The sequence below is a fragment of the Dermacentor albipictus genome, unplaced genomic scaffold (genome assembly GCF_038994185.2).
Source record: "Dermacentor albipictus isolate Rhodes 1998 colony unplaced genomic scaffold, USDA_Dalb.pri_finalv2 scaffold_26, whole genome shotgun sequence".
Classification (NCBI taxonomy): domain Eukaryota; kingdom Metazoa; phylum Arthropoda; class Arachnida; order Ixodida; family Ixodidae; genus Dermacentor; species Dermacentor albipictus.
This window is the reverse complement of record NW_027225580.1, coordinates 3,497,526-3,513,143: the sequence shown is the minus strand read 5'-3', so window position 1 is coordinate 3,513,143 and position 15,618 is coordinate 3,497,526. Positions and strand designations below refer to the sequence as shown.

Genomic DNA, 15,618 nt, shown 5'->3' with positions numbered 1-15,618 from the left:
CCAGCGCTTTCGCTGGATGTTCGAATAGCTTTATCGACTTCGACTTGAAGTCAATGATTGCGTTGTATTGGTTCCGGAAGTCCATGCCTAGAATTACGTCTCGTGAACAGCCTTGGAGGATAGTGAAGGTGACACGGTAGTTTTGGTCAAGAACGGTAATTCTAGCCATGCAGATTCCTGTCGGCGTTATTACTTGTCCTCCAGCTGCCCGAATTTAGGGGGCCTCCCTACGCAGTCTTAACTTTCTTCAACTAGGCGGCGAAAGGTCCACTCATGACGGAATAGTCGGCTTCTGTGTCTACTAACGCCGTAACTGTGTGGGCGTAGAGCAACAAGTCTAGGTCGGTGGCGCCTTGTTTTGCGCAGCACTTATCTCTTGGCGTCGGCCCACGGCTGCGTCGCATTGATGTGTGGCAGGTACGCAGCGTCGTCAGGTCCTTGGTGGGTACATTATGTGCTTCCAGGGTTCGTCGATATAGTATGCCGTCGAGGTAGTATCTTCGGCGCCTTCGTCGGCGGCGGAGGATCTTCGTCACTTCGACGAACAGCAACTGCACCTCATCGGGTGCTGCTTTTAGTTTTACAAATATGGGCTGACGGAGTGGCCCCGTGGTGGGCTATTGTATGGTCGGCGCAGCGGCGACAGGTAGCGCCCTGGTGACGGTGAACGAAACGATCGTTGAGGGCTCCAAGGAGTGGCGGCGAGGTGGTCAGCGATATCACGTGGCCATTCACCCTGCACTGGGCGCGGTGCATTCACGGCGAACCTTCGCCGTCCCAAGTCGCAGTATAGGCATCGGCGGTAGACATAACCGGCTTCCCCGCAGTGATAGCATAGCGGGCGGCGATCGGGGCACGCGAAATGTCCGCCTTCCTCGGGCAGCTGCGCTGGGCGACGGGTGGGTGGGTTGGCGGCAGTGGTTGACGATGTAATTGCGGCGTTATGGAGCCCTGGCGTGGTCACTGAAGGGTACTTTGACGACGGGCGACAGTGGCGTAGTTCATCGCTTCCAGCAGGGGTCCCTGCGATGTCGGAACTTCTGGTGCTTCTAGTGACGGCTCAAGCTCTTCTTTAACATTAGCGATCGAGGCCACCTATGGCTGTGACCTTGGACACAACTGCTGCAGCTCTTCCCGTATACCCGCTCTTATCGTTTCGCGCAGGTCATCGGCGCCCAGTGCTTGAGCTCCGGTGCAGTTTGTTGTCAGCGCACAGCGGTTTTATTGCCCGGTGATCATTTCAAGCCACTTCTCAATCATTTTGGCCTCCAAAACAAATCCAGCGACAGTCTTGGGCTGGCTGCCTATCAATCCGCCCAAAAGAGTTTCTTTCACATCCCGCATAAAGAACCTAACATGTGCTTCATCCGCATGAAACCCCGAAGCGCATGTGTTAATGTGTTTTGGCTTAGTAACTTTCCCATATTTCGAAGTTGAGTGTTTGTGATTGCTACCCAGGCTATCTTTTCCATGGTCATCTACCGTCATTTGGACTGCTTGTTCCTAGACCATTTCTGAGACTAAGGCGTAATCGATACATGACTGCCTATTTCCGCATTGCCAGGTTATCTGTCCATGACACTTATTCTGCAGCTAACTACTGTAAGGTTCTGTTAACGCACAGATCCAGTACTAGAAAACCATTGTGATCAGTACATCTTTTGACCTTGAGTTTGTTATATCATGTTTTATTTGTAGCATGACGTCCTGCGTACACAAGTGAGGTCGGAACTCGACCATCTCATGTGGCCAGAGATCGCCCTACTCCATGAAGGCCATCAGTCTGGTCTAGACGACGTGCTCCATCAATTTCCACACGCATGACCTTAAGGAAATTGGCCGTAAGTCTGTCAAATTTTGGAGGCTTCTCGGGTTTTGGTGTTAAAACAATGCATGCCGTCTTCCACTGTTGTGGGAGTTCGTCTTCATCCCAACTTTCCTGCAATTCTGGGGCTGGACCTAACGAAGATTTTCGACAACGTAAAGCATGAGGTGGTCCTGGAAGGGCTGAAGAAGATTAATGCAGGTACCAGGACATTTCGGTACATCAGGGACTTCCTGACGGGCGGAACTGTCTGCATGAAGTTCCACGCGCTGGAATCCCCCCCCCCCCCTCCATTTAAACTAGCGAGTAAGGGTACGGCCCAGGGATCAGTGCTGTCTTCCCTATTCTTCAACATGGCTATGAGGGAACTGCCCGAGAAATAGGCAAAGCTCGAGGGATTAAAATTTAGTATATCTGCGGACGATATCATCCTCTGGGTCAACCGGGGAACTGATTCGGCCGTGGAAAGCCCGCTGCAGTCCGCCATCGGCATCATAGTCGATTACGCGGCCGAGAGACGCCTAGCAAGCTCGCCGCAGAAATCAGAATTGTTTCTATCCGAAGCACTTAAGGTGCAAGGAAGCATCGGAGATCAAAATTAAAGTGGTGGGTAAGGAGATACAAATAGTCGAGCAAATCAGGATCTTGGGGCTGATTCTCCAGTCACACAGCCATAATGGCGAGACCGTCAAGAGCTGCAGAATCAGGCAAAGCGGACCTTGAGCCTAACTAGGCGGGTGGCCAGCAAACGCCAAGGGTTAAAGGAGAAAAATTTGATTACACTAATACAGGCGTACGTCTTCAGCCGGGTGATCTACGCAACGCCACATCTTGATTTGAAAGTGGTGGAAAGAGAAAAGATTGATTCTCTAATGAGAAAATGCGTAAAAACAGCGCTGGGACTGCCCATGTGCACATCCACAGAGAGACTGATGGCTCTAGAGGAGCACACCACATGGACAGAACTGGCAAAAGCTGTGCGAACCTCTTTATTGAGAGACTTAGCATTGACTAAAGTTGGAATGAATCCGGATAGAGGCCCCACCCAAAAAGTGAAGGTAGATAGGGAAGTCAGAAAAAATGCGATTATCCCCCACCCCTGCCAAAAAAACATGCACCCGGAACATAACAAAGACAGGAGGCAAACACGAGCCAAAGCATTACAAATTAGATTCATCGAAATTCCGGAACGTGATGTGGCCTATGTAGACGGGAACGCTCGGGAACGCGACCGGTGCTTCGAGGCTCCGCTGGGCGCTCATAGGCGCGGCCGGGCAGGACTGGGGCCTGCTGACGCGGACTGAGGAACCGTGCTGTTCCTACATTACCAATATTCGCCGGAGCAGTGATGCCTGTGATGTATGTTGGTACCATGGACTGGCCTCAGCTGCTGACGCCTGTTTGAGAACGTAGCCCTCCCCAATTCACGGCACCTAGGTCCTTCCGTCGGAAATGCAGGACAAATAAAAACATTTCTTCTGAGAGTCTCACTATAGCAACTAAGTAACCACGGCAGTTCGGAGTCTTCGCATGCGCTGTGACCCAGAGGACCCACGACTGTCAGTACAGAATCAGAAGAGTTTGGATGCGAGCTAGTTGGTACGGATCAATCATATTTGAAACAGCGCCAAAAAACACGGACAAGGGAGGACACAGGACGAGCGCTGTATATAGAAGTGTTTTATAGTTGAAGTGTTTATTTCACATGCTATCGCTGACATGCCTGCTCATGCTCACCAATCACTGGATCATGTGCAAGTTGACAACATTGAGCTAATGAGGTGCAAGGACGATAAGCGCTTTGTTGGCTCTTCAGACGCTGGTCTACTCGCTATGCCGTCAGCACTACAATCGGCGAAAATTGTGTGAAAATATTATATGGCTGATGAAGTCCAAAATCTGGTGGCGCAGCTGGAGATGATAAAAAAATGTCACGTGGTCGCAGAGACGCGCGTGTGCCACTGCTCGTGCGTTCATCCTCGCCTTCTTCCACTGCTGGCTCAGATGCCGGAGTTCCCATATAATGCATGACGTTGCTGCAATCAATGCTGCTCCGTTTCAATAGTGCGCTGGATGAGCGTCACTTCAAGGTGGTCATAGGAACGGTTGATAGGCGGGGAGTGAAGAACCTCGCCAACAATCGCAGCAGTAGTAGGTGGAAGCGCTCCAATGACGGGGTCAAACATGGTCAACTGCGAACTGAGGCGGTGGCGACAGAATAAGGATTCGTTGGTAATGAACCAAAGTTCAGAGTCCGACGACCAGAACTCCCGGGAGCTTGAGAGCGGAGACCTCAGAACGGCGAAGTAGTAGCGCTGACGACAGTACTTGATCGGGAGAATCCGAGGCCATGGCTGACTGGATAGAAGGTGGACTGCGAAGACAGCAGGGCTCAAGCTTCTCCCAGCGGTAAGCCCACCGAAGCGGCTTAGGCACTCGCACCCGGAGCCGAGAGCGATGACGCGAAGTCCGGAGTCACCAATTTGTGGGTGAAGAAAAACCAGACAGACGCTTGAGCATGGTGCCCACAAATCATATTTTGGCCCAGCACGCTCAAGTAGACGGATGGACGGACGGACGGACGCGCAAGTATGGTAACATTATCTATCGCAACAAATCACGAGAGGAGAAGTGTCCCTCTGTGCTGGATGTGAAATGACATGAAATATGGTCGAAGTAACATTGCAATGAAAACAGATGAGAAACAGATGTGAAAAAATGACAGAACTTTCGCAGAACTTTCCGACCGAAATGACCACACGAACATTCAGGTATTGGGTCATAATATGAAGGTTGGTGTTTTCAATTCGTACAGAACAAAAAGGTCAGCTTTTTTGACATAGTGGCACTGTACGGGCTCATCCAATGCTTAATGTCTAATGCGAATCATCATCATAACCACCATCAGCCTATTCATGTCCACTGCCGGACGAAGCCCTCTTCTTGCGATCTCCGATTACCCTTATCCTGGGCCAACCGATTCCAACTAGCACCCGCAAATTTCCTAATTTTGTCGCAACATCTGGTCTTCTGCCGTCCTCTACTGCGCTGCCCTTCTCTTGGTACCCATTCTGTCACCCTAATCGTCCAACGGTCATCTAGTCTGCGCATTACATTACCTGCCCAGCGCCATGTTTTCGCCTAATGTCAATTAGAATATCGTCTATACCCGTTTGCTCTCAGATCCAAACCGCTCTCTTCCTGTATCTTAAAGTTATGCCTAGCATTATTCGTTCCATTGCTCTTTGCGCGGTCCTTAACGTGTTCTCAAGCTTCTTTGTGAGCCTCCAAGTCGCTGCGCCGTATGTCAGTACCCGTAAAATGCACTAATTGTATACTTTCCTTTCAATGATAGCGGTAAGCTCCCATTCAGGAGCTTACGATGTCTGCCGCATGCCATCCAACCCATTTTTATTCTTCTATGAATTTCCTTCTCATGGTCGGTCGGGGTTCCCTGTGATTAGTTGACCTTGGTAAACGTACTCCTCCATAGACCCTAGAGGCGGACTTGCGATCTTGAACTCTTGTCCCTATGCCAGATTATTTATCTATACCTTTGTCTTCTGCGTATTAAAATTCAGCCCCACTCTTACACTCTCTCTGTTAAGGTCCTCAATCATTTGTTGCAACTCGTCTGCATTGTTGCTGAATAAAACAATGTCATCGGCAAGCCGAAGGTTGTTGAGGTATTCGTCGTAGATATTTACCCCCAAGTGTTCTCAGTTTAATAGCTTGAATACGTCTAAGTTCGCAGTGAATATCATTGGAGAGATTGCGTCTCGCTGTCTGACCCCTTTCTTTATAGGTATCTTCTTGGGTTTCTTGTGTAGAATTAAGATAGCTGTAGGATCTCTGTAGATATTTTAGAAAATGTTTACGTAAACGGTCTGTACTCCTTAATTGCGTAATGCTTCTATGACTGCTGGTATCTCTACTGAATCAAATACCTTTTCGTAAGCAATGAAAGCCATATAGAGAGGCTGATTGTACTATGCGGATTTCTCCATTACCTGATTGATGACATGGATGTGACATCCATTGTAGGGCAACCCTTCCTGAAACCTGCCTGTTCCCTTGGTTGAATAAAGTCCAGTAATGTCGTTATTCGATTGGAGAATATTTTGGTAAATATTTTATATAATACTGGGAGTAAGCTAATGGGCCTATAATTTTTTAGTCCTTTAACGTCGCCCTTGTTGTGGATTAGTGTAATGTTTGCATTCTTCCAGTTTTCTGGGACCCTTACAGTCGATAGACACTTCGTATAGACAGCTGCCAGTTTTCCTAGCATTATGTCTCCTCCATCTTTGAATAAACCAATTGTTATTCCATCCTCACCTGCTGATTACCCCGTTTCATGCTGTGCAAGGCATTTCTGCCCTCATCTCTCGTTATAGGAGGAGTTTCTGTACACTGTTCATTGTTGTTTCGAACAGAGTGGTCCTGAGTCGTCTGGGTACTGCAAACGTCAGTATAGAATTCTTCCGCTGCTTTTATTATAGCTTCGAGATTTCTGATGATATTACCCTGCTTATATTTCAGTGCATATATCTTGGTTTGTCCCATGCTAAGTTTCTTCATGCTGATTTCGGGTTGCATCCATTTTTACCGGCTTCTTCAGTCTTTCTCACGTTATAGTTTCTAATATCACTTATTTCCGCTTTGTTGATTAGTTTTGACAGTTCGGCCAATTCTATGTTATCTCTTGAGTTGGACACTTTCCTTCTTTGCCGTTTCTTTATTAGATCCTTTGTTACTTGCTAGAGCTTGCCTACTGGTTTCCTTGGTGCCCTGCCTCCCAGTTCAATAGTTGCCTCTGAAGCCAGCCTCGTTACGGTTTCATTCATCACCTCTATGTCATCATCATCATCTCTTTGTTCTGAGGTTGCATATTTGTTCCGAGGTACCAGCCTAAATCTGACTGCTTATACCCTTACTCCCTCTAAGTTGACCTGTTTTTTCTTGACCAGTTTTACTCTTTCTCTGTTCAAATTAAGGCGAATCGTGGCCCTCACTCACCTATGATCACTACACCGTACCCTACCTATTACTTCTACATCTTGCACTATGCTGGGATCGGCAGAAAGTATGAAATCAATTTAATTTCTTGTTTCACGATATGGGCTTTTCCAGGTCCATTTTCTGTTGCTACGTTCCCTGAAAGAAGTGTTCATTATTCTCACCTTGTTCCTTTCTGCGAATTGTGCCAGCATCTCAGCTCTAGCGTTGCTAGAACAGACCCCGTAGTGTCCAACTGCCTGTTCACCCGCCTGCATTTTCCCCACTTATGCATTGAAGTGCCCCATTACTACTGTATACCGCGTTTGCACTTTTCTCATCGCTTATTCAACATCTTAATAAAACTGATCTACTTCCTCATCGTTGTGACTGGACGTTGGAGCGTAGGTTTTTACTGCCTTTAATCTATACCTGTTATTGAGTTTCATTACGACTACTGCTACCCTTTCGTTGATGCTGTAGAATTCGTCAATGTTGCCCGCTATGTCTTTATGGATTAGCAATGCTACTCCGTATTGCTTCTTATCCGGGAGACCTCTATAGCAGCGAACATGGCCGTGTTTCAGCAATGCGTAAGCCTCACCAGTTCTAATCTCATTAAGGTCGATAATATCCCAAACAAGGGTGCAGCGGTGGCGTAGCGGTAGAACATCCGCCTCGCGTGCAAGAGGACCGTGGTTCGCATCCCGGCGCCGCACAATTTTCCACCGGATTAAAGAAAAAAGAAAATCCGCATGTTGATAAAATTGCAGAAACAGGCGTGGAGTGTGGCCTGATCCCGGTGACGAGAACCGGTAACGCGCACTCCCTCACCAGAGCAGGATTGGCCACCCTGGTACAGCACTTGGCCACAACCTCCTATATGAACACAACAATCAAACCCCAGCCCTCAGTCAGCGGCAGCTGCGAAGCAGCTGCTGTTCACTGTTGACAGCTGTTGATGCTGACCTGGAACGCAGCAGAGGGTGCTAAGTGTAGTAGCGTGCGGCAACCTTGAAGCCGTACTCCAGAAAACGACAGTGGCCAGTGCAGAACAAGGAATCAGCGTTTATTCTTTAGCGCACGCTTTTTATAGGCAGCGGTTACTTATCCGCTGCTGATATCAGTGCCCGTGATGACGAAGTGGCACGGCATGCGCTTGGCGTTACGTCATCACACTAAGAATCCCTGGTTCCGGGCAGGCCGCCATTGGAATCTGAACCTGGCAACGTTTAACGCTAGAACGTTATCTAGTGAGGCGAGTCTAGCAGTGCTATTGGAAGAATTATAGGGCAGTAAATGGGATATAATAGGGCTCAGTGAAGTTAGGAGGACGAAAGAAGCATATACTGTGCTAAAAAGCGGGCACGTCCTGTGCTACCGGGGCTTAGCGGATAGACCAGAACTAGGAGTCGGATTCCTAATTAATAAGGATATAGCTGGCAACATACAGCAATTCTATAGCATTAACGAGATGCTGGCAGGTCTTGTTGTGAAACTTATTAACAGGTACAAATTGAAGGTCGTACAGACCTACGCCCCTACATCCAGTCATGATGACCAGGAAGTTGAACGCTTCTAGGAAGACGTGCAATCGGTGATGCGGAAAGTCAATACAAAATACACTATACTGATTGGCGACTTCAATGCCAAGGTAGGCAAGAAGCAGGCCGGAGACAAGTAAGTGGGGGAATATGGCATAGTCTCTAGGAGTAGCAGGGGAGAGTTATTAGTAGAGTTTACAGAACAGAATAATATGCGGATAATGAATACCTTCTTCCGCAAGCGGCATAGCCGAAAGTGGACATGGCGAAGCCCGAATGGCCGCACTAAAAATGAAATACACTTGATACTCTGCACTGACTCTGGCATCATACAAGATGAGGACGTGCTCGGCAAGGTGCGCTGCAGTGACCATAGGATGGTGAGAACTCGAATTAGCCTAGACCTAGGGAGGGAACGGAAGACACTGGTACATAAGAAGCCGATCAATGAGTTAGCTTTAAGAGGAAAAATTGAGGAATTCGAGATCAAGCTACAGAACAGATATTGGGCCTTAATTCCGGAAGAGTACCTTAGTGTTGAAGATATGAACGACAATCTTATGGGCATCATTAAGGAGTGTACAATAGAAGTTGGTGGTAACTCCGTTAGACAGGATGCCAGTAAGTTATCGCAGGAGACGAAAGATCTGATCAAGAAACGCCAATGTGTGAAAGCCTCTAACCCTACAGCTAGAATAGAACTGGCACAACTTTCTAAGTTAATCAACAAGCGTAAGACAGCTGACATAAGGAAGTATAATATGGATAGAATTGAACATGCTCTCAGGAACGGAGGAAGCCTAAAAGCAGTGAAGAAGAAACTAGGAATAGGTAAGAATCTCATGTATGCGTTAAGAGACAAAGCCGGCAATATCATAACTAATATGGATGAGATAGTTCATGTCACTGAGGAATTCTATAGAAATTTATAGAGCACCAGTGGCAACCACGACGACAATGGAAGACAGAATAGTCCAGAGGAATTTCAAATCCCACAAGTAACGCCGGAAGTAGTAAAGAAAGCCTTGGCAGCTATGCAAAGCGGGAAGGCAGCTGGGGAGGATCAGGTAACAGCAGATTTGTTGAAGGAATGGTGGGCAGATTGTTCTAGAAAAACTGGCCACCCTGTATACGCAATGCCTCATGACTTCGAGCGTAGCGGAATCTTGGAAGAACACTAACATAATCCTAATCCATAAAAAAGGGGACGCGCAAGACATGAAAAATATAGACCGATCAGCTTACTGTCCGTTACCTACAAAGTATTTAGTAAGGTAATGGCAAATATAATCAGGAACACCTTACACTTCTGTCAACCAAAGAACCAGGCAGGATTCCGTAAAGGCTACCCAAGAATAGACCATATTCACACTATCAATCAGGTGACAGAAAAATGTGCGGAATATAACCAACACTTATATATATAGCTTTCATTGATTACGAGAAAGCGTTTGATTCAGTCGGAACCTCAGCAGTCATGGAGGCATTACGGAATCAGGGTGTAGACGAGCCATATGTAAAAATACTGAAAGATATCTATAGTGGCTCCATAGCCACCGTAGTCCTCCATAAAGAAAGCAACAAAATCCAGATAAAGAAAGACGTCAGGCAGGGATATACGATCTCTGAAATGCTTTTCACAGCGTGTTTACAGGAAATATTCAGAGACCTGCATTGGGAAAAATTGGGGATAAGAGTTAATGGAGAATACCTTAGTAACTTGTGATTCGCTATTGATATCGCCTTGCTTAGTAACTCAGGGGACCAACTGCAATGCATGCTCACTGACGAGGAGAGGCAAAGCAGAAGGCTGAAAATTACTCTGCAGAAAACTAAAGTAATGTTTACCAGTCTCTGAAGAGAACAGCAGTTTACGATAGGTAGCGAGGCACTGGAAGTGGTTAGGGAATAAATCTATTAGGACAGGTAGTGACCGCGAATGCGGATCATGAGACTGAAATAATCAGAAGAATGAGAATTGGCTGGGGTGCGTTTGGCAGGCATTCTCAGATCATGAACAGCAGGTTGCCATTATCCTTCAAGAGAGAAGTGTATAACAGCTTTGTCTTACCAGTACTCACGTACGGGGTGGAAACCTGGAGGCTTACGAAAAGGGTTTTACTTAAATTGAGGACGACGCAGCGAGCTATGGAAAGAAGAATGATAGGTGTAACGTTAATGGATTAGAAAAGAGCAGATTAAATTATGGGGTTTTACGTGCCAAAACCACTTTCTGATTATGAGGCACGCCGTAGTGGAGGACTCCGGAAATTTCGACCACCTGGGGTTCTTTAACGTGTACCTAAATCTAAGTACACGGGTGTTTTCGCATTTCGCCCCCATCGAAATGCCGCCACCGTGGCCGGGATTCGATCCCGCGACCTCGTGCTCAGCAGCCCAACACCATAGCCACTGAGCAACCACGGCGGGTAAAAGAGCAGATTGGGTGAGAGAACAAACACGTGGTAATAACATCTTAGTTGAAATCAAGAAAAAGAAATGGGCATGGGCAGGACATGTAATGAGGAGGGAAGATAACCGATGGTCAGGGTGTAGACGAGCCATATGTAAAAATACTGAAAGATTCCAAGGGAAGGGAAGCGTAGCAGGGGATGGCAGAAGGTTAGGTTGGCAGATGAGATTAAGAAGTTTGCAGGGACAACATGGCCACAATTAGTACCTGAGCGGGGTAGCTGGAGAAATATGGTAGAGGCCTTTGCCCTTTAGTGGGCGTAACCAGGCTGATGATGATCCCAAAGAATGTCTGATAGTTCTTCGAAGAGTTCTGCTAAGCTAGCCTCACTCGAAAGGGTTCGGGTGTTAAACGTTGCAAGGGTCAGTTTCCATTGACGGCCTGTTAGTTTCCACGCTCTGCTATGTCGCACGTCTGACCGCCGCCTTGGTCAGGTGCTCCGCAGCCGCTGGGGACTGAGGGCCATTTCATTGAGAAGATCATTGCATTTGGGAGGTTGTGGCCACATACTGCACCAGGGAGGCCAATTTCTGTTCTGGTGAGGGGAGTGTCTTTCTTCAAGCTTAGTGGGCCTTCCTAATTTGGTTGTACCTGGATTACTATAGCCCAACTCGCTCTCGGCATCTCAGGCGCCACTCCAAGCCTGGAGATGTACTTCCGACTACCGCAACCTAGCATAAGACATCGCTCAGTAAGATAATCCTGCAGGTGACTAGGCTACTTTGTCGCCGGTAAGTACGGCCCAGAGTGTCCTACATACGTACCAGAACCGCTAATTTGTCTGTCTTCGCGGGTTTTTGTTGATAGGCATAGGTTGCACGACCTAGTGTCAATTCTCAGTTGCCCTAGCCTCTTGTTTCCCGAATCCTTCGCATGTATTCGGTCTTGAGCGACCCTATGTTGACGATATATTTTTGCTAAATTTGAACAGCGTTAACACTTGTGCGTAAAAATTAAAAAAGGGAAAAGTTTTTCAGCGCTTACCGAGAGGTCCCGAGTGTCGTATGATCCGCTCGTCACGTCTGCTTGTCTCTCGTCATCCGAAAACTCACGTTCGCGGGTGGCTATTAAGAATGTTCATTCGCAGTGCCGTCTCACTACCGCGCTGAGATTCGCACAAAGCAGGTGACCTTGACGGCTCTCAGTGCTGTTTTCAGCCTTTCTACAGCTTTGGACTGTGCTTATACTTGAGCTAATGAGAAGGAGAGAATGGGGGGGGGCGGGGGAAGGTAACTGACCTCGTAGTTTTTCTGGGAACGCAGCGAGTCTAAGCACTAGGGAGGCGGGAGTTGCATGCCTCAGTTAACCATGCGGATAGCATCTTTCATATTCTCAGGCCAGTTCTTTTTTCCCGTGCCCAGAAGCAGCCAGAACTGACAGGAGCGTCAGCGATCAGCAAAACTACGTGCTCTGATGTAAGTTTGAAGAAATTTTTCATAAATATTCCGTACACCGGTCTCTCTACTGCCGGTATGCTGAAGTAAGAACCATTTAGGGGCATTTAATTAATAATTTACGCCAAACAAAAGGACCGATAAAGTTGTTATAGTGCGAAGTGTGTTTCCGCCTTGCACGCGCATCTGTGAAACCGAACTATACAAAGTGTATAATAGAACAAAGTGTGCATAGAACAATAAACATTCATTCAGTGCACAATAGATTCATTTTTGTCTGAGAAGAGCGTTAGTCGCATGACCTGCGCATTCATCATAGATGAGTTCTGGGCCAACTTGCTTTTTAAAAGGCCAACCTGTAAATTTTCCGGAACGGCCTATGCGCGGTGTATATATAGTCTACTCACACTCCAGTGCCCACTTGTTCATGACGACCTCGCAATTTGACACGTATCCGTCCTTGTCTCGCTGCCTGGCGACGTACTCCACAACGCTGCGGGCAGCCTCTGTTATTCCTTCAGCGTAAGAATCCACTGCCCGAGGACGAAGCGTGGATGGCTGCGCCATGGCACGAATCTGTTGCCACTGCTCGTTTTGACTGCAGATAGGAAATGTGGTCCGTTAAGCGCTGCAGCATTTGCAGGACCACAGCAAAGAGTCCCTCTCAAAAGTACTTACGTTCATATTGCTAATGTGACGCTGACCTTCTCGCTGCTATGAATGAAGATTGTAGTACTGCTACCATCTTAACACATTTTAACAAGAAGGATGTTTGTTGCGCGTTCAAAGATACTTTTCTCACGAATAGCGTAATGAAATACCACACATAAATAAAGTTATTATAGCAATAATATGATAAAAATTGGCCGACACCTACAACGCTAGAATTTAGCTGAAACGATCAGTTCCCAGATTCACAAAAAGATCTTACGCTGACACTGATCATTATATTAACATTGAAGGAGTCGTGACGCTTGACAAAACATCAACGAAGGCGGACGACTATCGGCAGAAAGCGCATCCGAATGAAAAACTTTGCGAATTTGCGCCCAGTAGATTTTATTGCACTTTTGTGGAATGAGATTGTGGAATGAGAGTATAAAAACAATTTGTAAATAATATTGAATTTAGGAAGTAATAGCGTAAGACAAATGCGAATAAGGTATGAATAAGTAAGCTATCTATTACAGGGTATTCGCTATACCACTAATTAATTAAGGTAGTCTTAGAGCGCTTAGCACATAGCACATTATATATGACACGAGTAGAACAACTTTTTCAAACCTAGTAGAATGATAAGAAATAATTTCTCACATATTTTCCCCAGACATTGTCTCACGTCTAGTTATTAAGTATTTACACAGCAATTCCAACACTTTTTTTGTATAGCATTAGCTTATCACATATTGTTTGAGGAACTTATGTTTACATAATATACATAACTTCATTTTACAAGCTTCCTTCTATTGACAAGTTGGCCGGGTTTGCAAAATTGCATGGTGAAACCTGTTTTAAAGAAGGACATCTCGTCCTTTTTTCAGCATTGTTTTACAATCAACAAACTTGTACGTTTTGATAAACGGTGGTGACTTGTGGTAATCAATTTCCCAGAGAACCTTGACTGCCACTGTTCGGGAATTCATAAAGGAATGGGGAGTGCGCAGCCAATATGACAGGTCAGGACCATCTAGGACCGGCGCAGTGAAAATGAAAATAGTGGTGCGGCGCTCTAAAGTTGATGCTGCCTTTGGAATGGCTACGATGGCCTCGGTGAGGTTACAACAAAGGGAATGGAAGAATGCTTTAAGCGGTAATCACATGAAGCGCATTTTCGGCATATTGACGTGTCCAGTTGTTGGTGCATCCATTTATTTCTGCCTCATGAATACGTGAGTACTTTAGATAAAAGCATCTAGAATGAATTCGCGTATCATACCGAGCTGCCACCGCATCTGAAGTATTCCTGCACGCGTAATAGCGCAGTCAATTCGGATTGGAATCTGGATACCGCTGAATCACGGCGACGCAACTCCAAAAGTTAGTTGCAAGGGTCTTAGTATTGTGTTTGTCGGATGACTTCCTAATAGAGACTTAAGCTGGATTCTTACAAACATATTTTGCTGACTATTAAATTAAGAAAGCCGTTATTTTGAAGTTAGGAAGTCTAGTTTATAGCAAACACCAATTGGTGTCTCACGTTTCACTGATTTCATTGGCAAGCTATTTTAATTAGGTGTCCCTAATTAGGGATATACAAAATTTATGTTTTGCTATATTTTTTAGGGCACGACCGTGCATATTTTTTTTCTTTTCTACCACACTCTTTAGAGCAAGGCTTAAAAGCAAATAACGCGCATTGCTTCAAATATTTTGAGTTTTCCACGTACGCTGTTACACAAGATGAATGAAAAGTGCGTGGTTCAGATGAGTGGAAAATATTGCCTTTTCTCTATGGTGAATTATGACTGTATGATGTATTATTCTAATAGAGTCATACTGTAGATAATTGACATCTTACGCGTTAATTAATCCGGGGTTGGAGAAGTACTCTGCCCTCGTGTCATGGTACCACTTGAATGGCTGAGCACCCATGCGGTACGGCGTCCTCCCTTCCTCCTGGTACAGGGTGCGGAAGTCATCTGCGCTGAAGAGATGCACAAGGATTCGCCTTCCCGGTAGTGTTTCAGCCACAACGGGTCCGTATTCGTGATAAATCTCCCAAGCAGCCTTGTTGATGTCGTGACGGTCATACTTCCCTAAACGAAAAAAAAACCTCCGTCAGAAATTAAATCGAAATGGCTGTCGACGTGAATTTCATAAGCATTTACTAATTTATTTATTCATTTATTTATTTATTTATTTATTTGGAAGCCCACATCACCCAGTTTGGCATTATTGTAGGGGGGTCCATGGAAGAGCCACAATAAAAATAAGAAAGCAGACAGGCACAGCTGTCACTTGAACACTCAACTAAAGCATAGATCTTGCAAGCAACAGGAAAACATATTTGCCTGAACATCGATAACACTCCCATCCAGCTTATTTAACTCGTCAATCGTAAAAGAAAAAGAATGCGTAAGGATATCCGTGCGACATCTGGTTTCACGACCCTTTATAGCATGATCACTTCTGTGCGATATGTAGTATGGGCTCGTCATGTATAAACTTTTATTGATACCAGTTCATCATAAAAGTCGAATGAAGAAATTTTAAACGAAAAATTTTGTTCACTGCGTGAAAAGGTTTCTAACTTAATTCATTCTAAATGTGACACTGAAAATAAAGTTATAGTTACCACTTACAAAGCGTGCAGCACGACTTTGTATGCGTTTAATTTTATAGATCAGCGTTTTGCCATGAGGATCCCATGCTGTACAAGCATAT

The 15,618-nt window shown here is 46.0% G+C and overlaps 1 protein-coding gene across 2 annotated transcripts in view; it reads right to left on the bottom strand.

The window, feature by feature from the left end:
* Nucleotides 1–15,618, bottom strand: part of LOC139052507 (probable cytochrome P450 12a5, mitochondrial) — a 151,284-nt gene that overhangs the window by 107,036 nt on the left and 28,630 nt on the right. Inside the window, exons 2-3 of one of the 2 annotated variants that reach the window (XM_070529624.1) lie at nt 14,753–14,990; nt 12,642–12,832 (exon numbers count right to left, since the gene is read on the bottom strand). In XM_070529624.1, the coding sequence (XP_070385725.1) occupies nt 12,642–12,832; nt 14,753–14,990 (429 nt within the window). The remainder of the gene's footprint in view (nt 1–12,641; nt 12,833–14,752; nt 14,991–15,618) is intronic. The other variant, XM_070529625.1, reaches the window with a different exon arrangement.